At 39.5% G+C, this 21,444-nt stretch overlaps 2 protein-coding genes across 8 annotated transcripts in view; both read left to right on the forward strand.

Annotated features, from left to right (window-relative positions):
• On the forward strand, window positions 1–19,263 carry NAE1 (NEDD8 activating enzyme E1 subunit 1). Its single transcript, XM_044987685.1, has 20 exons — window positions 1–175; window positions 2,005–2,108; window positions 2,192–2,252; window positions 3,346–3,376; window positions 5,083–5,154; window positions 5,517–5,596; window positions 6,432–6,541; window positions 7,009–7,118; window positions 9,199–9,261; window positions 9,607–9,670; window positions 11,339–11,430; window positions 12,978–13,037; window positions 13,141–13,274; window positions 13,425–13,500; window positions 13,857–13,896; window positions 15,106–15,192; window positions 16,953–17,045; window positions 17,495–17,609; window positions 17,695–17,744; window positions 18,996–19,263. Exons 1-20 carry the CDS (start codon window positions 30–32, stop codon window positions 19,103–19,105), a joined length of 1,698 nt encoding a protein of 565 aa, XP_044843620.1. The 5' UTR covers window positions 1–29; the 3' UTR covers window positions 19,106–19,263.
• An 809-nt stretch (window positions 19,264–20,072) lies between these two features.
• Window positions 20,073–21,444, forward strand: part of TERB1 (telomere repeat binding bouquet formation protein 1) — a 58,839-nt gene continuing 57,467 nt past the window's right edge. For 5 of the 7 annotated variants that reach the window (XM_044986812.1, XM_044986816.1, XM_044986819.1 and 2 more), the window contains exon 1: window positions 20,073–20,192. The gene's annotated coding sequence lies outside the window, so the exon portion shown is untranslated. Of the gene's footprint in view, window positions 20,193–20,309; window positions 20,408–21,444 lie in introns of those variants that run through there. The other 2 variants (XM_044986814.1, XM_044986813.1) reach the window with 2 other exon arrangements.

The raw sequence follows: 21,444 nt of genomic DNA on the forward strand, positions 1-21,444 counted from the left end.
GTCATTGAGCATGTCCCGATCGATCGCGCATGCGCCGTGACAGCGGAGCGGCCACTCCGGACGGTGGCCGAGCGCGGGCAGCGCGGACCCCAGGTGTTTTGCCGGGCGGGCCCGGCACCATGGCGCAGCAGGGCGGGCTCAGCATGAAGGAGCGGAGATACGACCGGCAGCTCAGGTAGCGGGGGCCGCCCCCGGCCGGCTCTCAGGCCCTGGGCCGGCCCAAGGCCGGGAGGGGGGGGGCACAGCCTGGACCGCTGGGGGCGCAGCGCCCCTCCCCCTTCTCCTGGGGGCGCGGCTGGGCGACCGGCTCCGCCGCCTGCCGGGCCCGCGGGACCAGGCTGTGGGGCCCTGCGCGCCGCCTGCCCCGAGGTGCGCCTCGCGGCCTGGCTAGTGACCGTCCCCGCGGGGCCTGCCCCGCGCTGGCTGGGGCGCCTGGCTCCAGGCGGCTTCCCTGAGTCCAGGGCCAGTCCGAAGCGCTCCCCGAGAGGCGGGGGTGCGGGCAGCTCGGCGCCGCGCACCGCTGCGACGGGGGGTGGCGTTACTCTGGAGGGGGCTGGTCACACTCACACGCTGGCCTCGGGAAAAACTGGGCGGTTGAGGATGTTAATGTTCGTGAAAAACGATTTTGTTGGGAAAAGCAAGCCCTTGAGGACTGAAATGTCTTGGTACTCCATTATCAGAGGGGTAGCCCTGTTAGTCTGGTTCTGTAAAAGCAGCAAAGAGTCCTGTGGCACCTTATAGACTAACAGACGTTTTGCAGCATGAGCTTTCGTGGGTGAATACCCACTTCTTCGAAAGCTCATGCTGCAAAACGTCTGTTAGTCTATAAGGTGCCACAGGATTCTTTGCTGCTTGGTACGCCATGGTTTTGTTGGAAACTCAACGTTTTCCAATGAGGGGCATAGGGGAAGCAGTTCTCGACCAGCTCTGATCACAAGTGTCCATACTGCCTCGTTTATTTCTATAATCCCAAAAGTGCTCATTAGTGAACTCTTGGAGACGATGTTCATATTTCATGCTTTTATAACTGGGTTCTTTTAAAAATCCATTTTGTGTCAGTAGTTAAATCGATATTATAAAGTGCGTGGGAATTTAACAGTTGTCAATATTCCAAAAGGTTTTGTTTAAAAAAAAAAACAAAGGGAAAAAAAAAACACTGTTAAGGCTGCAAATTGGGGAGGGCGTATTTACCTGTCACATCACTTAAAAAATTTAAGCTACTTTTCTCTCCCCACTTTAATTTTTGAGTCTGCCTCTCCAGTCATTAGCTCCACTGTCTGCTTATCCTCAGAGTTTATTAAACTTGTACTGGGGTGAAAATGACTTGATTCTTGAGAAAGTCATTGCTCCCTAATTTCCAATAATAGGAGTGAAAATTAATGATACTCTTCCATACCTTTTTTACTCTGAATAGCAGCAGAGGTGCTAGAGCTGTAGGTCTGCAGGAAAACATTTTTGGTTCATGTTTGGAAATTATCTCTGTAGCCATATATGCTAGAATTTGTCTTTAAAACAAAAACCCAGAGCAGGTGTATAAGCTAATTGGGTGTTTGGCCAAATAATGCTTTGGAAACAGCTTTAAAAAAATCTGTACTGGGTCACCATACAGAATACATTGCATCTTGAAGACACACATCTTCAGCAGTGAGAGAGGAGCATGTCTGAAAACACTTGCAGTTCAGGAGTTTATTTTTTAAGTCTCACAGGACAATATGAATGGTTTTAACTGTTGCTTGACAGTCTGGAATCTTTTGCTCTGTCTTCTCCATAGACATTTTTTCCCCACATCTGAAGGGACTAAAGGTAAAATCCTGGCCTCGCTAAAGTCAGTGACAAAACTCCCAGTGTAAATCATGCTCCTAGATACACTACTTAATAGTGTGTGGAGAAATGGTATGCTAAACCACATGGACTGTGACATCAGATTCTCACTGCCATTGAAACTGTATTTGTTACCACAAGTTACTTTTTCCTCTGAATGCTTCTGTGTTTCTTGCTTGGTAGGTTGTGGGGTGATCATGGACAAGAAGCTTTAGAAGCTGCTCATGTTTGTGTGATAAATGCAACAGCCACAGGAACTGAAATCCTCAAAAATTTAGTACTACCAGGTGAATAAATTTCAATCCTAAATTTTAGGAAGAATTTCAGTTTGAATAATTGAGTGCCTATTTCTTACTGTATTATTTTCAAGGTATTGGCTCATTTACGATTGTTGATGGGAATCAAGTCACCGGAGAAGATGTCGGAAATAAGTAGGTTTACTATCAGTTTTCTATACAAGTTCAGCAGTGATAAGGTTTCAGTAGTTTTACTATGTGCTGTTTAAAAATAATGGTTAACTTTATGTAACTGTAGAAGTTATGCTCAAAACAAACTGGCTATTTTGTTTTGGGGAGTGGATTTTTGAATAGTTGTGAAATGTACTATGTGTTAATAGGTCAATTAATAAGAAATTCCCAATTTTTAAATGCATTAGTTGGAAAGACCATATTCTTTAAAAACAAACCAACAAACAAAAACCCACCAAGGAAGTGTAGTGAATATTTTACTCTCCTACAGTGACTTAAGAATCCACAAACTTTTTTATATATCTAAATTTAGTTTCATGGCTTTTAAACTGTTTTGTCATTAAAACTTACTACTTTTATTTAGAGAGACAAGGTAGGTCAGGTAATATCTTTTATTAGACTAGCTTCTGTTGGTGGAAGGTAGAAGATTTGAAGCTACACGGAGTTCTTCAGCTTTGGAGAAGGAAGCAGAGTACTGTTCCTTCAGTATGCTTCCATAACTCCTGAAAAATGCATGCAGTTAGGGAAAGAATAGAAATCCTTACATAAATAAAACAATATATGTAGATTTACATCAAAATGCAACATCTGTGGACTCTGTGTAGCTATTTAATGATAATAACTTAGGCCTTGGTCCTGTAAGGTGCAGGCAGACTCTTGTGCCCACATGAAGCTCTGTTGACTTGAGAAGGGCTCTGTGAGCATAGGGATCCCTCTGCATGGAGAATTTAGCAGGATGAAAATTCACCTACAATGAGTTCCTTACTGGGAGAGTGAAATTCTGCATGTGCTACAAAGTTTGCAGATTGGGGGGCCTTAGGGACTGGGATAAGGCTTCTTTAAAAATCTGACTTTACAAGATTCAAAAAGACTGTTTTAAAAGAAGTCATGTTAAAGATGTAATAAAATTAATAATTGATGGAAATAGATATTAAAGGACTCCTTCTGCCCTGCATGAAGCTATATAATATGTTCTGCACTGTAGGGAAACTTAAAAGCTTAAGTTTGGTGAAAGATGTTATTAATGTCACTTTCTACTGTCTCTCTTTTTTTTCAGTTTCTTTCTACAAAGAAGCAATATTGGCCAGGTAAAGCAATATTAAACACGGTTTGTAAGTATCTTGAGAGAGTGATTGTGTATAAAATGAAAGTTAGACATACATGGATAAAAAATTCCTTTCTTCTATAGTAGTGAGTGAGGAGAACAGAGCTCCAGGAGATGAGTGGGAACAAAAGCCCAGTTTTGGCCATGTTGAGTTTAAATTGGTGGCTGGATGCCCACAAGGAGATGTTGAAAAGACTGCTGTGACTTAACCTTGATGGAGGAAGACAAGTCCAGGGTGGACAGGTGGATTTGTCATCAATTAAAAAAAAGATACCAAGTACAGAAGGGAGAGACGGATAGAGCCCTGGGAGGCCCCCACCAAAAACTGAAGTGTGTGGCGGGGGCGGGGGGGGAATGAGGACCCACTGAAAGAACAATAAGAGGTAGTAAGACAACTAGGAGAGGAAAATATTCCAAGAGGAGGATATGGTTGAGACTGTCAGAGGGACTCAAGATGTGGGAAAGGAGCACTAGGCCTGTGTTATGTCTAGTAAGATATTAGAAACCTGGGTTAGAGCGTTTTCAGTGGAATAGTGAGGGCAGAAGCATAGCGTGTGGAATGGAACTTAAGGAAAGAAACTCAAGAAGATGGTTGTAGATAATTGTTGGAGATGGGAGAAGAGAATGTGGATGATAATCTGAAGGGGATTCAGGGCCCATGGTGAATTTTTAAGAGGAGGAAGACCAAGGCTGAATTGGGAGGGGAATAAACCTCTTGAAAATGAGAGGTTGAGGGGACTAGGAAGCTTAGGAGATGGAATGGGGTCACTCAGGCAGAGGGAAGAGCTGGAGAATCGGGAAGATGTTTCAATGTCAGTGAGAGTGGAGGAAGTGTGTGTGCACACTAGAACGGGGAGAGAGATGGAGGAGGTAATAAGGAGTCTTACCTCTTTCTGGTTTTTTTGTTTTGTTTTTAAAACTTTGATAAATCAATAAAATTCTGAGTGGAGAGGGAGTAGGGGGCAGTTTTATTAACTTAAAAAAACACTTAAAAGTTTTATTCTGTCTCTGTTCATCACTATTGTTTCTAGTCTATCAGTAGAAAAGATTTTGTAAAACCATTATTTACAAAAGATTTAAAATGAGGGGGGGGCCTACATTATCTAAAAGAACATTGACTTGCATTTTGTAGTGTTAGTTGGGTTTGTGCCATCTACCTAAAGTTAATTACCTCACCTGCTAGTAGGTGCTGTTACTTATCTTCCCTTGTGTCACTCTTCTTCCCTCCCCCAATCCTTTGACCTCATCTTCTGCAGTTTCCTTCCTCCATTGTAAGTATCTTTAGTAGCTCTTTCTCACTTCACGATCTTCTTGCCATCACTCACTGCTCTGAGTTTCATTAGAGCTTGCTTAGCTTTTAACTTAGTGCTTAAGAAAGCTGCATCAGGAGCTTACCGTGATTCCAGTACAGTGATTTTTAAAATTAGATATAAGCCAGTTATTACATTTTTTGATTTTTAGACTATCTTTTTAAAGTAAAGTACAGTCTGGCTCAAACAAAATCCTTGCTATTACATAGTGATTTTAAGATGAATGTGAGGTTTGAAATAGTTGAACTATATCAATATTCCATAATGTACTTACTTGTAATACAGCATATATACTACTAGTAAGGTATGTAAAACATAAAACCAACATGTTTAAACATATCTATAATTTACAGGTATATTTTTAATTGTTTTAAAACAGAACCGAGCCCAAAGTGCCACAGAGCTCTTACAAGAATTAAATAATGATGTTTCAGGAAATTTTGTGGAAGAGGTTTGTATCCTTGAATTCCTATCCATGTTCTGGTGTTTAAGTGCATGGCAAAATAATTAGTTACAAATTTATCTGTATCTGTCATTGCAGTGTAAGAATTTATGGTAATACAGATCTGGAAATAAGATCTTAAATTATGTGGGTCAAGTTCATTTAAGTATATACGTAAATAACATTTGTACTTAATGATAATAAAGATTCAGAAGTCACACCTAGCATTTTGAAGCCACATCTAGCATTTTGAATCCAACTCCAGTGTTGAATACATATGTTCACTTTAACTTTTGATATGCTTGTGTCTTTCTGAGATAAAGCAAAATTTATGTTCCAATATATGTGAATATTTTTTTACTTTTATTTAGAGTCCGGACAAACTTCTAGACAATGATCCTTCATTTTTCTGTCGGTTTAATTTAGTGGTTGCAACCCAGTTACCAGAAAGGTAAGAGTCCTGTTCAGATTTTTTCAGTCTTCTTACAACTACAGTTTTGTTTGCAGCTTTATTATGGGAAAATATAATTTATGTGAAGCAACATTGCCCTTTTTGCTGTCACATGCAACATTTATAGACAGGAAAGCTTTATGATGATGATTTTCATTATACCTTTTGTATGTTAATACACCATTTTTTTTTTGTAAGTTCTTGTATTGACTTGTTAGGCACAGTCTTCAAATTCACTTAAATGTTGAGTACTTCTCTCTAGTGAGGGAGTTCTTCCTAACCCACCATAGCTATGTCAATTTAGTCATCTAATTTGAGGCCTCACATGTAATGGGATCCGTGATACCTTCAAGTCTTTGTGAAGGTCTCTTTATCACCCATCCAACTCCCTCTTTTCTAACTGTGAACATAATTGTATTGCCACACATTACTTTAGTAAGAAGAATTCCATGTGACTCTATCAGAAGCTTTGTCAGGATTGTCTATTAGGAGTTCCACTTCACAATTTGTGGATCCAACTGATCTCTTTCTTTCCAATTATTTTATTTGCCTACGTTCTTTTTTTTTTTAAACTGACCTTTTAAAAGTTTGGGACCATAGAAAACAATGCAACGCTAAAGAGCCAATGGCTATAAATAATCTGATGTCTTTTTGCTGTAACTTTTAAAATCTCTTCTGATCTTATTTCATATACATTTATGACATCCTTTTGATCATGTTATATTTTTACCTTTGAATGCCTCTCATGTGGGAAACAGTGTATTTTTTTAAAATTATTGTTGCATACCTGATTATCTCTTATACGTTCTAAGAGTCATTTTATTTTTATTTTCAGTATATTGGTGCGTTTAGCTGAAATTCTCTGGAATGCTAACATCCCTCTGTTAGTCTGTAGGACTTATGGACTAGTTGGCTATATGAGAATTATTATTAAGGAACATCCAGGTAAGAGATTTCTTTAGAAATTAGACTTAGATGGATTTAAAGGTGGAATTGAAAGCTCTTTTCTATAAGTTTTAGTTGTGGTGTTTATGTAGATGACATTTATATATTTTAAGAACTATTTCATTTTTATCCTGTGAAGTATTTAGTGTTAGTTAATAACCTTGTCATTTTCAGTTGGAATTTTGCACCCTAAAAAATCATTCTAGCCATGGAAATGACTTACTGAAAATTGCATGCAACAAGTAATTAACCCAATGATGCAGCAGAAGGGAGACTTTTGTCCAATACTATACTGCGTTATATTATAGAATACATTTACAATGAGGCACTACTTCCATTAATGTGTAATTATGCTAGTGGGACTCACATAACTACCCAAGCACTGAATATTTACTGCTATATTTTGTAGTTTACAATCTGTCTTGTTTATCTTTCAAATTAAATTATCTTGTGTAACTCTTTGGCAGTCGTGGAATCTCATCCAGACAATGCATTAGAAGATCTGAGACTGGACAACCCATTTCCAGAGCTGAGGGAACATATGCAGTCTTATGACTTGGATCATATGGAAAAAAAGGTTGGCACGAGACTTGCATTCTAAAACACATTCAAAATAGGCCCTATTCTTGCAAGTAATTCCATGTGCATGGGTCTCTCCTCCTGCACAGAGCCCTCCCTGTGCAGAGATGGTTGCAGGATTGGAGCCCAAGGGTCCTTTTTTTTTTTTTTTTTTTTAAAGAGTTTGATGCCTTCAGTGAATTTGGCTATCGCAAAAGCTAATTGTGAGTTAAAATACCAAACTGTGTGTGTCTGCTGTAAATGTCACTTCACATAGTAAGCATTCTGAAGCCACATTTTTGGGAAACATCCTTCCTTATGTTAGGTGGGATTAGTGTAATCTGGCCATAAAAATATGGTAACTGATGGCACAGAGCCAATGTGAAGTCTCTTGCATAATTTGTCCCCTTTATGGCTAGAGGAGGAAAGAGGGTGTAGTTGGTATGTCCTGTGCTATGCCAATTCTTGGCTGTGTCTTTGACCCCTGTACTCTTTGCAACCCAGTACAAATTAGAGCATCCTGAGGGCAGATAGAATGGCTTTCACAGGGCAGCACCAAGATTAGGAGAGTGCAGAGGTAAAATCTAAACCACCATTTTGCTCTATTTTATCAAACCCTCTATTTTATCTTTGTGCAGTGTGACCATCCCTAGTTAAGGAGGAAAGCAAAAAGGGTTTTTGACAATGATTGTCTGCAGGGCCGGCTCCAGGCACCAGCCTTCCAAGCAGGTGCTTGGGGCGGCAGTCGGTGTGTTTTTGCCCCCAAGCAGTGCACCGAATTGCCACCGCGGACGGCGGGGGCAGTCCGTGCGCCGTTAAGGTGGCATGCGCGTTTCCGCCGCGGCGGCAATTCGGCGGCAGTTTCTATGTTCAGCTGTCCACGGCGGCGCAGCTTCTGTCTCCGCCGAATTGCTGCTGCCGTGGAAACGTGCGTGCCGCTCTGAGGGCGCACAGACTGCCCCCGCCGTTCGCGGCAATTCAGCACGCTGTTTGGGGTGGCGAAAACAGTAGAGCCAGCCCTGATTGTCTGGAACTCTCAGTTCAAACAGCAAATCCCAAAGCTACAAATTAAAAAATATAAACTTTGGATCGGATTACTGTATGATATTTATAGTATATGTGAGTACTGACAGAACCTAGGGGTATGAATTGGTCTGCATTTTTAAATGTAAATTGGGGAGGAAGATTATAAACAGTGATTTGTGGCCTAAATCTTTCACTTGTGGAAATGCAAGTTTCATGCTCCTGTCACAATTTTAGCAGCAGGTCTTACTTTCCAAGGAGAGTACAGGGGGAGTTGCAATGTGAAAAAGAAAGACCTTTTAGCTTTCCTGTAGTAGGGCTGGTCTATGTCTAATCTCCTTTTTCCTGCCCTAACCTATCAAAAGTATAACATCTGGTCACTACCCTAATGATAATACTAGACCTTTGCATCTAAGAGGGCTTAAACTTAATTTTAATTATTAAATCCACATGCAGGACAGTTCTAAATAATTGTGCAATTTGCAGTTCTCAGATTTAGATTTTAAACTATATAATGCGTTTTTTACCATCAAATTACTTCCTGGGTTATTTGTAAAAGTTCAAAACTGAGCACATCATAACTTTTATAGACAATTAGTATTTATTTGCTCCCCCTTCTTAAGATTTATTTAATATATGACAAACATAAGAACGGCCATAGTTGGTCAGACCAATGGTCCAGCTAGCCCAGTATCCTGTCTTCTGACAGTGGCCAATGCCACGTGCTTCAGAGGGAATAAACAGAAAAGGTAATCATTAAGTGATCCATCCCCTGTCGCCCATTCCCAGCTTCTGGCAAAGAGGCTAGGGACACCATCCCATCCCTGACAAACTTATCTGAAATTTCATTTAATTGTAGAATCTGTTTACATAATGTTACAGGCATTGTTCAAAACTAGGCAACTTTATTGAATCAGAAATGTTGTTCTTAACTCTCCTATGGTGCCTCAATATTATAGGATTTTAAAACTGTGGTAATCTAACATACAGAGCTGTCATCTTTAAAGAAATAATTTATTTCTAACTACTTTCAGAATTGTCCATTACAGATTTTTTTTTCTGTTTGTTCATTGCAGGACCATAGTCACACTCCATGGATTGTGATTGTAGCAAAGTATTTAGCAAAATGGTACAGTGAGGTATGTTGATAATGTCTTATCATGAATCAAATATATAGCATCCAGACTTTCTAATGTAGGCTTTTAATGAAAGTATATCTGACTCCAAACTAGATCACTTGGGAGTAAAAAAGAATTGGACAGGTGATAAAAAGTACCACATTGAACAGTGTCCAAAGATTTATTTTGGGGGCACTGAATGAAGCCTGTAACTACTGAAAAGTGTCTGGTTTGTTTTTTACCCTATGTTTCCTTTACCACTTACTGAAACACAAATATATGTGTATTAACTTTGACACAAGAAGGCAGTCATGTGACAGGATAATTGTTAGATTAATCTATCTTTTATTTATACTTTAAATTTAGAAAAGTGAGCAGATACCTAGGAATTACAAAGAAAAGGAAGCCTTCAGAGAGCTGATTAGACAAGGTAATATATGTTACGGGCATTTCGGCTACTATGAAAAGACATACAAGACACAACTTGTCACTGTGGCTTGAAATTGAACTTGCATCAATGCAAATTCATGATTTCTTGAATAGGTGTGTCTTAGGATCCTGAGTCGGCTTATGAAGCCATCTGGTAATACTTATTTCTTTTTCTAAGCAAAGGCAAGCACCTTCATTCTATTGCAGTTCTTTAAAGAAAAGACAAATGCTAACTTTTTGGAAAACATATCTACCTTTGCCTAACATTAAAATTTTGCTAAAGTAGGGCTCTGGGTTTTCCTTATTAGTGGAATTAAGAGGCTATGTCATTGGTATAAAACCAGCCTGAAAAATATCTGTTGGCTCATGGGCCAATGTGAAATAAGTTTGTACCCATTTCATTTTCAAATGGTTGTGTCCACATCTCTCATGCGTGCACATGCATGTGAGTGCTAATGCACACATACAGATCAGTTCCAAAGTTGTTATTTTCTTAACAGCATCATCAGAAAGGTCAAGGATTAAGATGAGCATGGAGGTTGAATTACTTTCTCAGCCCTAGAGGTGGTGATTCTATAGAGACACCCATTAGTGAGTAGCATAGGGAAATGTACATATCTAGTGACCATATTGTAATTAGTCTTTGGATGGAGGACTTGGCTGTTAAGGGCTGTCAATCTAGCACCCTTCACAAGCATGAAAATGTACAGAGTATTTTTAAAAGAAATGTAAATAAAGCATTTTAAGTTGCTATAGAAACAAGGTCATGTTATTTCCAGTTATGAACAGACTTAGTTTCTGGTACAAACAAACGGATTTGTTTTTCTCTTGATATCTAAATCCTATTTACATCACTGTAAGTTATTCAAAAAATTATTTGCATTAAAATAAAGATTGGTTCCCTAATAGAACTGAAGTGCAGAGTTTTATGCTAATTGGATTTTGCTGCAGCCTAGAGTAAGTACTCTATTCAACATTTGTATTAAAGTGAAACAGTAGTAATTTTAACAATTATATTTACAGTCAGTAACATTTCCTTATCTCCTGTTAGTTATGTTCAACTATATTTTTGTTGTGTGTCAAGTAAAGGGAGAGCTTCAGTGTTTCATAACCTGCAAGTCACTTTACAGACACCAGAAGTATTTTGATAAGTATAAGATAAAGAAACAGTTGTATGTGAGAGAAATGATGATCTCATATATCTATATCTGTGTAGTGATTAAAGCACTGGACAGAAATTCAGGACCTCTGGATTCTGTTACAGACTTTGATTTGAACTTCTATACAACAGTGAGCAAATCACATGCTCCATCTGTGCCTTAGTTTCTCTGTCTGTTTGGTGATAGCATTTTCCCTACATCCTATACATTGTGACATTTAATTCATTAATGTTCATAACATGAACTTGTGAGATCTTACCATGGAAGACATCATGAGCACAAAGTATTTTTAATACTATATCAAAATATTTGTACACATGGATGAGGGAGAAGATAGCCGTTTTTGTCTCTTAATGTGGTGATGTATATATGTTTTGTGATGACAGAACTAGAACAGTGATATGTCACAGATTCGCCAAGAGAAAATCTGATGTTTTGCCAGGACATAAATGTAATGTGGGAGGCAGAGTTTGTATTATTGCTTGTGTTTCCTGTTTCTTTTCAAACAGGAATCTTAAAGAATGAAAATGGGATCCCAGAAGATGAAGAGAACTTTGAAGAAGCTATAAAAAATGTAAACACAGCACTAAATGTTACTAAGGTAAAAGTAGTTTATTAAGTTTTAAATGATAGAACATAATGCATTTGAAGAGCTAAGGGGACCATGTATCTTTTGATAGTATCCTTGTTTTTTCAGAACAAAAATTCCACAGCAGATCTAAAGTCAAAGTTATTTTGATGACCTCCTCTTATTCTCTTTATAAACCAAACAAACATTTTGGAACAATTTGGCAGGACCAGTAGTATGTGCACAAAAGGGTAGTTCCAGTTGGGCTATAATACAATGGCACAGTTGTATTGGGAAACGTACAAAGTACCTGTCCACATGCTGCCTGATTGGAGCCACTTGTTAAACTATTTTTTCTTCACTTTCATAAACACTGCATTAACTAATTTTTTTTAAATGGTATGGATGTATTAAGAAGAGTAAGGCTTACTTTTGGATATCATCACATGACTATTTTTTATGAAAATTGGGTGTTTGTATCAGAGAAATGTTCCTTCTTCTAAGCTCTGCTGCTTAACTAATGTTAAAGGCCTTGTGCTCCTTGCTGAGGAGTTAATTCATTAAAAATACTTAGTGAAGTCAGATAGTAGAACAGTCTTCCAAATCAGTGTCAAAAGCATTTCCACAGTATCACTTAAGGTGAACATGCAGTACTTTCATGAGTGTTTAAAAGAATTGAGTGAAATAAATTTTACAGCTTATTAAATTTAAAGTATTCATTTGCATAGAACTTACCAGTTCTTTCTTAACCTAAATCAAGAGATCTACAGAAAGTTTTTAGAGGGTTATGGATTTCTTATAACAAACTATGTATGTTTTGGAAAACATTGTTGCATGGTCTTGTGTACTTGAAGTGTTAAGCTTTTCTTAAAGACACGTCCAACTCACATGTATTAGCAAGCCTCAGGTTACTGCAGAACTGGTCTACTCCTCAGTTAACATACTGTATTGATTTATGAAGGGCTAAAGGAATGTTTGCTGGAACAAAACTCCTATTTGACTAATAATATTAGTGTGGACATAACCAAAACTACATTCCAGGAGCATCATTTGCTATGGGGTTGGGGACAGTCATATTTCTCCCTTTCCCCCGACTTTGGATGCAGTCATTAGGAAAGCAATAATTGCCCAATTTTTTATTTGTGTTGCTATTTGGTCTGTATGCTGACACACTTTTCCCCCTCCTCCTGCCCTCAGAATTTTTCTGAAATGATGCCCTTGTTAAATGTATGTAATTCCTAAAATTAGGGGCAAATGTTTCCATTTCTTAAATCCTCTCCAGTTCTCATTGAAATTGCAAGGGTGTTGCTAAGGTCAGATTTGGTGTGTAAAGTTTGGGTTAATTAGAAGCCTACACTTCTAGCAATTGACACTTTCCTAAATATGATGGTAAAGAGGTAATTTATCCTAAAGTATTTGTAGCCAGTGGGACAGATTCTTTCATGGAGGTTCATTAAAAATGACTTTTGCCTAGAAAGTCTAATGTCATTTAGATATTGAATTGCCCACATAATTACTTTTGGGACAATTCTTGAATAAGAAACTTAGGTAAATACATGTGTGTATTTTTTTTCTTACAGATTCCAAGCTGTATTGAGGACATTTTTAATGATGATCGTTGCATCAATCTCACACAGCAGGTAACAAGAGTAACTAAGGACAAGATGTTTGTGTAGGAATATTATTACAGATAATACTTTTGTGTACAAGGAAAATAAATTACTGCTATTTGTACTCTTGCAGACGCCTTCCTTTTGGATTTTAGCTCGAGCTGTAAAAGAATTTGTAGCAAAAGAGGGGCAAGGAAATTTACCTGTTCGGGGCACTATTCCTGATATGATAGCAGATTCGGGTAAATTTATCAAATTGCAAAATGTGTAAGTATTTGAGTTTCTTCTTCAAAGACAATCAGCATTATAGTAATGGAGGGCATTGATAAAAGTGTTGTTCAATTTTAGGCTCTTAAAATAAAACTGTAGCTTTAAACTGCGGTTTAAACTATTAAAACTATTTCTTACCCTTTACAGATACCGTGAAAAAGCAAAGAAAGATGCTGCTGCTGTGGGTAACCATGCGGGTAAATTGTTACAGTCAATAGGCAAGGTAGTTATGTTACAACCTCATTTCATTTCTCTCAAAAGACAATGATTTTTTATGTAGTCAGTAAAGAATGGGGAAAGGAGCAAAATAGAGACAGTAAAGAGCTGACTTAACTACCACATGAAGAGTCTTACTAAATAAAGTTCTAATATGATTTCACTATACATACAGTGTGTGTATTTCTGCATTGTTTGTACTTTCCTGTGACTATTTAGAATGTTAAGTGAAAGGGACATATGAACACATAAGTCTTCCTTGGCTAACATTTGATGTAACATCCATTTCAGTATAATTTTGAAAATGTAAATCTTCTAACCATTGTCTTGTGCAGGAACAAACATATTCTTATTCCTTTGCAGGCACCAGAGTCAATTTCACAGAAAGAGTTAAAATTGCTTTGTAAGTATCTTTGGATTTTGCATTACATCATTCTTGTTTTATGCACATACAAAATTTCAGGAAGTCTTAAAATTATTCACAATGTAGCTAAATTAATCTCTAGCTCAGTATTTGAATCTCTTTTGTATTACAAATGTTGTGCCTTTTCCTGAGAAGTAATGGACACTTATATCTCCCACTGATTTCAATAGAAGTTGCAAGTGCTTAGCACCTGTCAGAATAAGGTGGATGGAAAGCTATAGGCAGATGCCTGAACGTTAAATGCCCACAAAAATAAAATAAATAAAATTAATTACTGATGATTCTGGATAGAACTACTGTTTGTTTGGGCAAAGTTTGTTTTACCCTTGTATATTAATAAATACTAGGGCATATTGACAAGGAAAACAGCAGCCATCTGAAACTATAAGTATTGTTTTTTGAAGTGCTGTAGTTGTGGCATGTATTTAGAGTTTTTGGTTTGTTTGAGGTGGTGTTTTTTCCTCCTTCCCTATGTTCATCCATATTTGTCTGTCTAGTTTTTTTCTTCCCCTTTCTGTCATTTGACCACTGCCACAGGTTCACTCTTGCCCATCCCCAACTACAGATTTTTAGAATGTTGCTCTCTAGATTGCCTGTTGCCACAGAGAGAGTAGGCAGCCATAGAGAGAGCAGGAAGCAGCACTATTTAGTGCAACTTAGGAAAGAGAACAGCTTTTGGGAGGATGGAGGAAGAAAATGTGGGGCTGATGCCTGTGGTCCAACAGATGACCATAAAAGAGGAGGAGGCATCATGCTTTCTGGAGTCTGGTACCACATGTATTGACAATCCTTATCACAGTACAATAGGCAACATGATTGGAATTTTGAAGTACACAAATATAGAACATTTTAATAAAACTGTTTCCCTTCATGGACCTATAAAGAAAAATTACTTATCTAAAAGATTTTATTACATTGCACCACTGAAGAAATACAATTAAAAACTAAAATAACATCAGTTGGTGATAGATTTACAGTACACTGTTTAACAATAAGTAAATTCTAAAATGCCTGAAGAAAATATTAGAGGGGTAGCCATGTTAGTCTGGATATGTAAAAGCAGCAAAGAGTCCTGTGGCACCTTATAGACTAACAGACATATTGGAGCATGAGCTTTCGTGGGTGAATACCCACTTTGTCGGATGCACCCTTTTAACCAGTGCTCCAATATTTCTTTTCTGTGTTCAGGCAGCAACTCAGCGTTCCTTCGAGTAGTGCGGTGTAGATCCCTGTCTGAAGAGTATGGTTTAAATACATTTAACAAGGATGAAATTAGTAAGGACTTATTTTTATTTATTTGTAGTTTTTCTTTGAACCTTTTTCTTTTATCATGACTCCATACTTAAACATAAAATACATATTGTATATATTTCAAAGCATAATTTAAAAAATATTTTTTAAATGACAATTTTGTTTTAAAAGCTCAAAGATAAGCCACTGAATTAATGTGTGTGGTAGTTTTCCCTGGCAGATATTTTCTCTTCAGCAGCCATGTAAGTAAAACATTCATCGTCATCAAGGTGTTATAGTCTTTAAATTATATTCTCTCCTGTCTGACTTAAGTTTTTTGTAACAGGAGCTAGAAAGGTTCTTCCTCAGGAGCAAATACTTATTTATCTTTTTTTAGCTACTGACAGTTGTTGTATTTTGTGAATAAATTGTGGCAAAGTATCATTTAATAAAAATTAGGCACATAACTGCTACAGACTTTTCAAACATACATAACTCCAAATTCCGAGGTAAATACTAAAAGGGAAACAGCAGGTTTAGTGTGTGTCTTTTCAGTCTTGTCTTATAATGTTTTGGACAAAAGAATTGTTTTGTTTATCGCATTCACAAAGTACATAAGTAAAATTCCTTGAACTGGTTCATATTATATTGGGTACAATAATTCAGGAACTTGTTTAATTTTACATTTAAAAAGTTTAATATGCATTGTCCATACATCATTTTTTGTGCCTATCTTAAGCAGACTTCCATTTATTATATAATTATTGCCTTTAGTGTTTCTTCTGTAAATATACATTATAAATAGGCTTGGCAGGATTAGATTTGTGTGGGTAAACACTGATTTCAAAAATGAAAATGAACCAAAAAAATAGTCCCATTGATTGATTTAAAAATCAAAATTTACAGATAAGCAGATAAGAAAAATCTTGTAGTAAGAGTTTGACTTAAGGATATTTACTTTCTGTATTTTGATGTAATGTTGACAATTTGTGTTTTAATGGTTATAAAGTTTAACTTTTTGACTCTCAATGCCTACTGTCATGAAAATAATTGTCCGACCTCCCCCCCATAATTTCCTGCAACTGTGTACATTTAAATCAACACAAATATTTTATCGATCACAATTATAAAAAAATAAAGTTCTGCCAAGTGTAATTATGAAACTCAAATTGTGACTCGACATAAATATCACAACCAAGCAATTGTTGGCATTGGTGGAGTTGAAGTAGGAACAGGTGGACAGCTCCAGACTGAGATTATATAAAAATCTATGGGCACATAACATTTAGTATACTTCGTCACTTACATATCTAAACAATCCATCACTAAAGCTTGAAGGGAAACCTCTCAGTTGTCTCCCATGGGGGTGTGGTCAGGGGCAGCTCCAGGCCCCAGCATGCCAAGCGCGTGCTTGGGGCAGCATGCCGCGGGGGGCGCTCTGCCGGTCGCCGGGAAGGCGGCAGGCGGCTCCGGTGGACCTCCCGCAGGCGTGCCTGCAGAGGGTTTGCTGATCCCGCGGCTCCGGTGGAGCATCCGCAGGCACGTCTGCGGGAGGTCCACCGGAGCCGCGGGACCGGCGACCGGCAGAGCGCCCCCCGTGGTGTGCCGCCGTGCTTGGGGCGGCGAAATCGCTAGAGCCGCCCCTGGGTGTGGTGGCAAAACTGTTTTAAAAAAAAAAAAAAGTGTTTTACATTCAAGCAAATATGAAATATTTTTATCATTCCATCTATCTCCAAGTCTATTTTTAAACCAATTTAAAATCTGTATTTTGAGGTGTGTGTGTGGGTTTTTTTTATCATTTTCAGTTTCAAGCATGGATAATCCAGACAGTGAGATAGTGCTATACTTAATGCTACGAGCTGTGGATAGATTTTATAAACAGCATGGTAGATACCCAGGTAGGTTATTACAATAGTTTTCGATACATATCAGTCACTCTAGGCAATATAACAATCTAATTTATGATACAGTAGTACATACAAACTATAAAAATGATTAAGCAAATATTTGAACTAGAGTACATTTATTGTGCAAATATTACAAAGTGACCACATTCTTAAGATTAACAAATTAATGCAGATTGATGGTTTTAATTGCTTGTAAAAATTATAGTTAAATTACATGATGATGTTCATTCAGCAGAATACTAAATCATCATCAGTGGTATTTGATTGTTCAGTATTGTTAGAGCTATAATTAAATATTAATGTATGTTACTTGAATAAAAATGTTAATGACCACAATAACAAACAAGATAATCATAGTAGAATTTTAAAAATTATTGGATGTGTTAACTCTGGCATATTAAAGTCTAATGAGGAGAAATGGCTCATAATTTTTGTCTTAGGTGTGTATAACTACCAAGTGGAAGATGATATTGGAAAATTGAAATCTTGCCTCAGTGGTTTTCTTCAGGAATATGGGCTGTCTGTAACAGTGAAGGATGATTATGTCCATGAATTGTAAGTATTGTATGATAAGATGTCACTTTCATTAGTTTATTTAAACTGCCCTAAAATACTAATTATTCTACTTTTTGCTATCTAGTTGTCGCTATGGAGCTGCTGAGCCACATACTATCGCTGCATTCTTGGGAGGTAAGAATATCACTTTATTTTCATAGGTCCATTTAGAACTGTCAACCGAGCTATTTTTGAGCCCAATTTTTATAATTTTAATGGAATTCCTCTTCAGTATATTTGGAGCAAAGGGAATAACTATGGGCTGCAGACAAAGACTGCATTAGTACTGCAACATTTTAAAGTCGGTGTGTCATATGCTATATGGAAAAAGTTGTCTGAGAAAGTGATCAGACTGCAATAAAAGAAATAATGGAAAATTAATGACCTTATTAGGCCAGTTATACTACTTGTACTTTTATTACTCTAGTTTAAAATAAAATATATTATGTGTATATATGACTAGTGAAAGTATAAAAATCTGAAGCATTGACAGAAACAATAGTACAATATGACTAATTTTAATTTAGTTCTAATTTCAGTGTAGACATTGCTAACTCTGCAAACTTTGTAAATCTGTACCTAACCAACATTGCCTTATTTGAGGCTGCAATAAATATTTTATAACCAAGATGTAAATCATTTTGAAATGTATATAATAGAAGTATTATTGCAATCTTAACTGTTTTTGCTTGTCTTCTTACAGTGACAGTTAAAGTGTTAGTTATATAAACAACTTGGATTTTTTTTTAAAGGTTAAAGAAAATTATATTGCCATGGGTGTATGTGGTACTTTAGAAAAATGTATGAAGACAAGATAGGGGTTAAGAGTTTATAATTGCAAAGAAAACATGAACACAGTATTTTTATAGAGGTATTAAAAGGGGTTATAGCAATAAAATAAAATTTAAGAGCTTGTTCAATTGTTAAAGAAATAAAACGTAGAGAAGCTAATTACTAGCTAAGTTTTCTATCACCTGAATTTTCCAATACTCAGACTCTGGATTGCATAATCTCTTTTGAAAGGAAAGGGGATTTTTGAATGGGAGGGGAGGAAGTGTTTTAGAAAAATGGTTGATTAGGGAAAAAAAATCAGGTTAGGGGATGTAGACACTTCTCTTGCGTTAATTTAGAAAGATCAGTTTCTTTCTTTTTCACCAGTTCACATGATAAATATTTACATAAACTTATATGCATATGCCTTTTTAAAAAATTGAATTGGGAAAAAAAAATACCAAATCACTTTTTGCCCTGATTCAGGAAAGCGTTGAAACAGTTTGACAGACTGAGGTTAATCATTATATTGAAATCTGAACCAGATAATGTTCTTGTTTTTTTAAAATATAATTACCTGCCAATGTCATTCTTTTTTCCCCTTCACTTTAATAGGTGCTGCTGCTCAAGAGGTTGTCAAAGTAATTACAGGACAATTTGTAATTTTTAATAACACCTATATTTACAGTGGAATGTCACAGACATCAGCAACTTTCCAGTTGTAGAACTACTACGGTATATATGTTGGAAATTGTAATTGCAGTCAGGTTTGCTCCATTCTGTAAAATATCACTAGTGTGGTGTGGTACCACTAACTAAACTCTTATGTATTTTCCTCCCTATTAAAATCTTGTTGCAAATAAAGGGTTCTCTTATTATTTTATTCTGAGGACAGGACAGGTATATCACACCATAAAATGGAAGATATTTGTTTTCATGTAATATGTAGAATTTCCGATCATTATTTCTTCAAGTGTCTTTAAACAATGCAATGTCTATTCTATAGTAACTGAAGTTAAATTTAGTCACTTACACCTTGCTGACTTATGTCTAGGCAGAGACTTATTGAACTGCTTGGTTCTAAGCAAAATAGTAATAATAAACCCTTGTACCTGAAACCGGTTACGGTAAGGAAGTACTAGAATAGTATTTTAATTGGGAGTATAATAAGCTTTAGGAAAATAATCTTCTCAACCCTGGGCCCTGTGGCACAAGAGGGAGAATGGGTATCATCCTGATACACACATGCAGCTTTGTGCAGTAATCAAAAAAAATGCTGAAGACTGTGATAGTATTAAAAGCATTTTGGATGGAAACAGGTGAGAGAGATCCTGGGGCAGGGGGGAGCTTTCATCCTTAGCACCTTTACCAGAAGACACCCACACCAAGTAGTGACTCGTCATTGTTCCCAAGGAAGGTGGTAGAAGACTCGCTACAGGTGCATGAACAGGGAGCGCGCCTAACCCCTCTCTATGGACAGCTCTCCCTGGGGAGGGGAGCGCAGTGCGCGGCGGGGACCCTGTTAAATGTTGCGGGGATACGCGCGAAGCTGGCGCGGGGCGAGCCCGGCCCTAGTTCGTATAGGCCGTGCCCCACATTTCAGCTTAGAGCGGGGCACAGGGCTGAGCCCATTGGCAGGGCGCTGCACGCGCTGCTGTCCAGCAACAGCGCAACTCTGCGAGAGCGGCCTGAGGCGGGAGAGACAAGCGGGTCGCCCCCAGTAGGCGCGGGGCTGAGGCGCCCTGCAGGAGCGAGCGTGCCTCGCCGCAGGCCGCGCGGGGGTCTCCCCGCGGAGGGACAGGGCGCGGGCTGGTATGTCCCTGACTGAGAAGTGGTTGCTTTCGCCTTTCTGCCCTTTGACAGGCCTTCGCTGCAGTTCGCGCCGTGCAGCTGCAAGAGCATCAGCTCCGAGAAGCGGCCGGTGACGCTCATAGTAGCCCGAGGCGGGGCGAGCGCCCTGCTCAGCGCCAGGACCCGGCCCCTTCTCCACACCGGCTGGGCGGGAAACAGGCAACACCCTGCAGCTGGTGGGCCCTTCTGCCGGCAGAGCAGAGCTGCTAATGGGGGGCTGGGCTATGTCCAGTGCTGAGCTGCAGCCCCCGGCGGCCGCGACCCCACCTACCTAGATGCTGGGCTCCGGCAGCGCGGGTCCGGGCGCGGCGGCGGGCGGGCTCCAGCTCCGGCAGCGCGGGTCTGGGCGCGACCCTCCCCGGCTCCGGCTGGCCAGCCGCCTGGCTCCGGGCCGCGCGACTCCTGCCCCGGCCCCGCATCCCTGGGCTCCCGGCTCCAGCCGTGGCCGGGCTGTAGCGCCGCCAGCCACGTCCAGGCAGCGCGGTAAAGGGGCAGGGAGGGGGTATTGGAGAGAGGGCAGGGGAGTTCGGGGATGGGGGGGGTGGTTAGGGAGATGGGGGGGTCAGAGGGCAGGGAACAGGGGGATTGAATAGGGGCAAGGGTCCTGGTGGGGCAGTCAGAAAGGATCAGGGGTTGGATGGGGCGGTGGGAGGCAGTCAGGGGCAAGGGTTCCCGGGGCTGTCAGGGGACAGAGAGAAGGGGTGGTTGGATGGAGCAGGGGTCCTGGGGGGCCATCAGGAATGAGAGGAGGGGTTGGATGCCGTGGCGGGGGGCAGTCAGGGGACAGGGAAGGGGGGTGGATGGGGCAGGGGTCCCTGGGGTGGGCGGGGGCGTCAAGGAACGTGGGGGGTGGGCCATGATCCCTCCTGGGGTGAGGAGGGAACCGGTTGTTATGATTTTGGCAGCTCATCACTGGCTATGTCTACACTGCAGTTGGACATCCGCGGCTGGCCTGGGCTGAGGGCTGTTTCCTTGGGGTGTCTAGCTGTGCAGGCTCCTGCTGCAGCGCTGAGCTCTAAGACCCTGCGAGGTGGGAGGGTCACAGAGCTCGCTGCAAAGTCTATACGGCGGTGAAACAGCCCCTTAGCCTGAGCCCCATGAGCCCGGATCAGCTGACATGGGCCACCCGTGGGTGTCAGACTGCAGTGTACCCATACCCTTGGAGCCTGCTGCCAGCTAGGACAAGCCCAGGGACAAGCAGTAACTTTGGGAA

This window comes from Mauremys mutica, chromosome 14 (genome assembly GCF_020497125.1).
Source record: "Mauremys mutica isolate MM-2020 ecotype Southern chromosome 14, ASM2049712v1, whole genome shotgun sequence".
In the NCBI taxonomy this organism is placed as follows: domain Eukaryota; kingdom Metazoa; phylum Chordata; order Testudines; family Geoemydidae; genus Mauremys; species Mauremys mutica.

Coding starts and splice junctions, on each gene's coding strand:
- NAE1 (XM_044987685.1), top strand. CDS start 30: ATGCGCCGTGACAGCGGAGCGGCCACTCCGGACGGTGGCCGAGCGCGG. Junction 176..2,004: donor AGATACGACCGGCAGCTCAG/GTAGCGGGGGCC, acceptor CTTGCTTGGTAG/GTTGTGGGGTGATCATGGAC. Junction 17,745..18,995: donor TATCGCTGCATTCTTGGGAG/GTAAGAATATCA, acceptor TCACTTTAATAG/GTGCTGCTGCTCAAGAGGTT.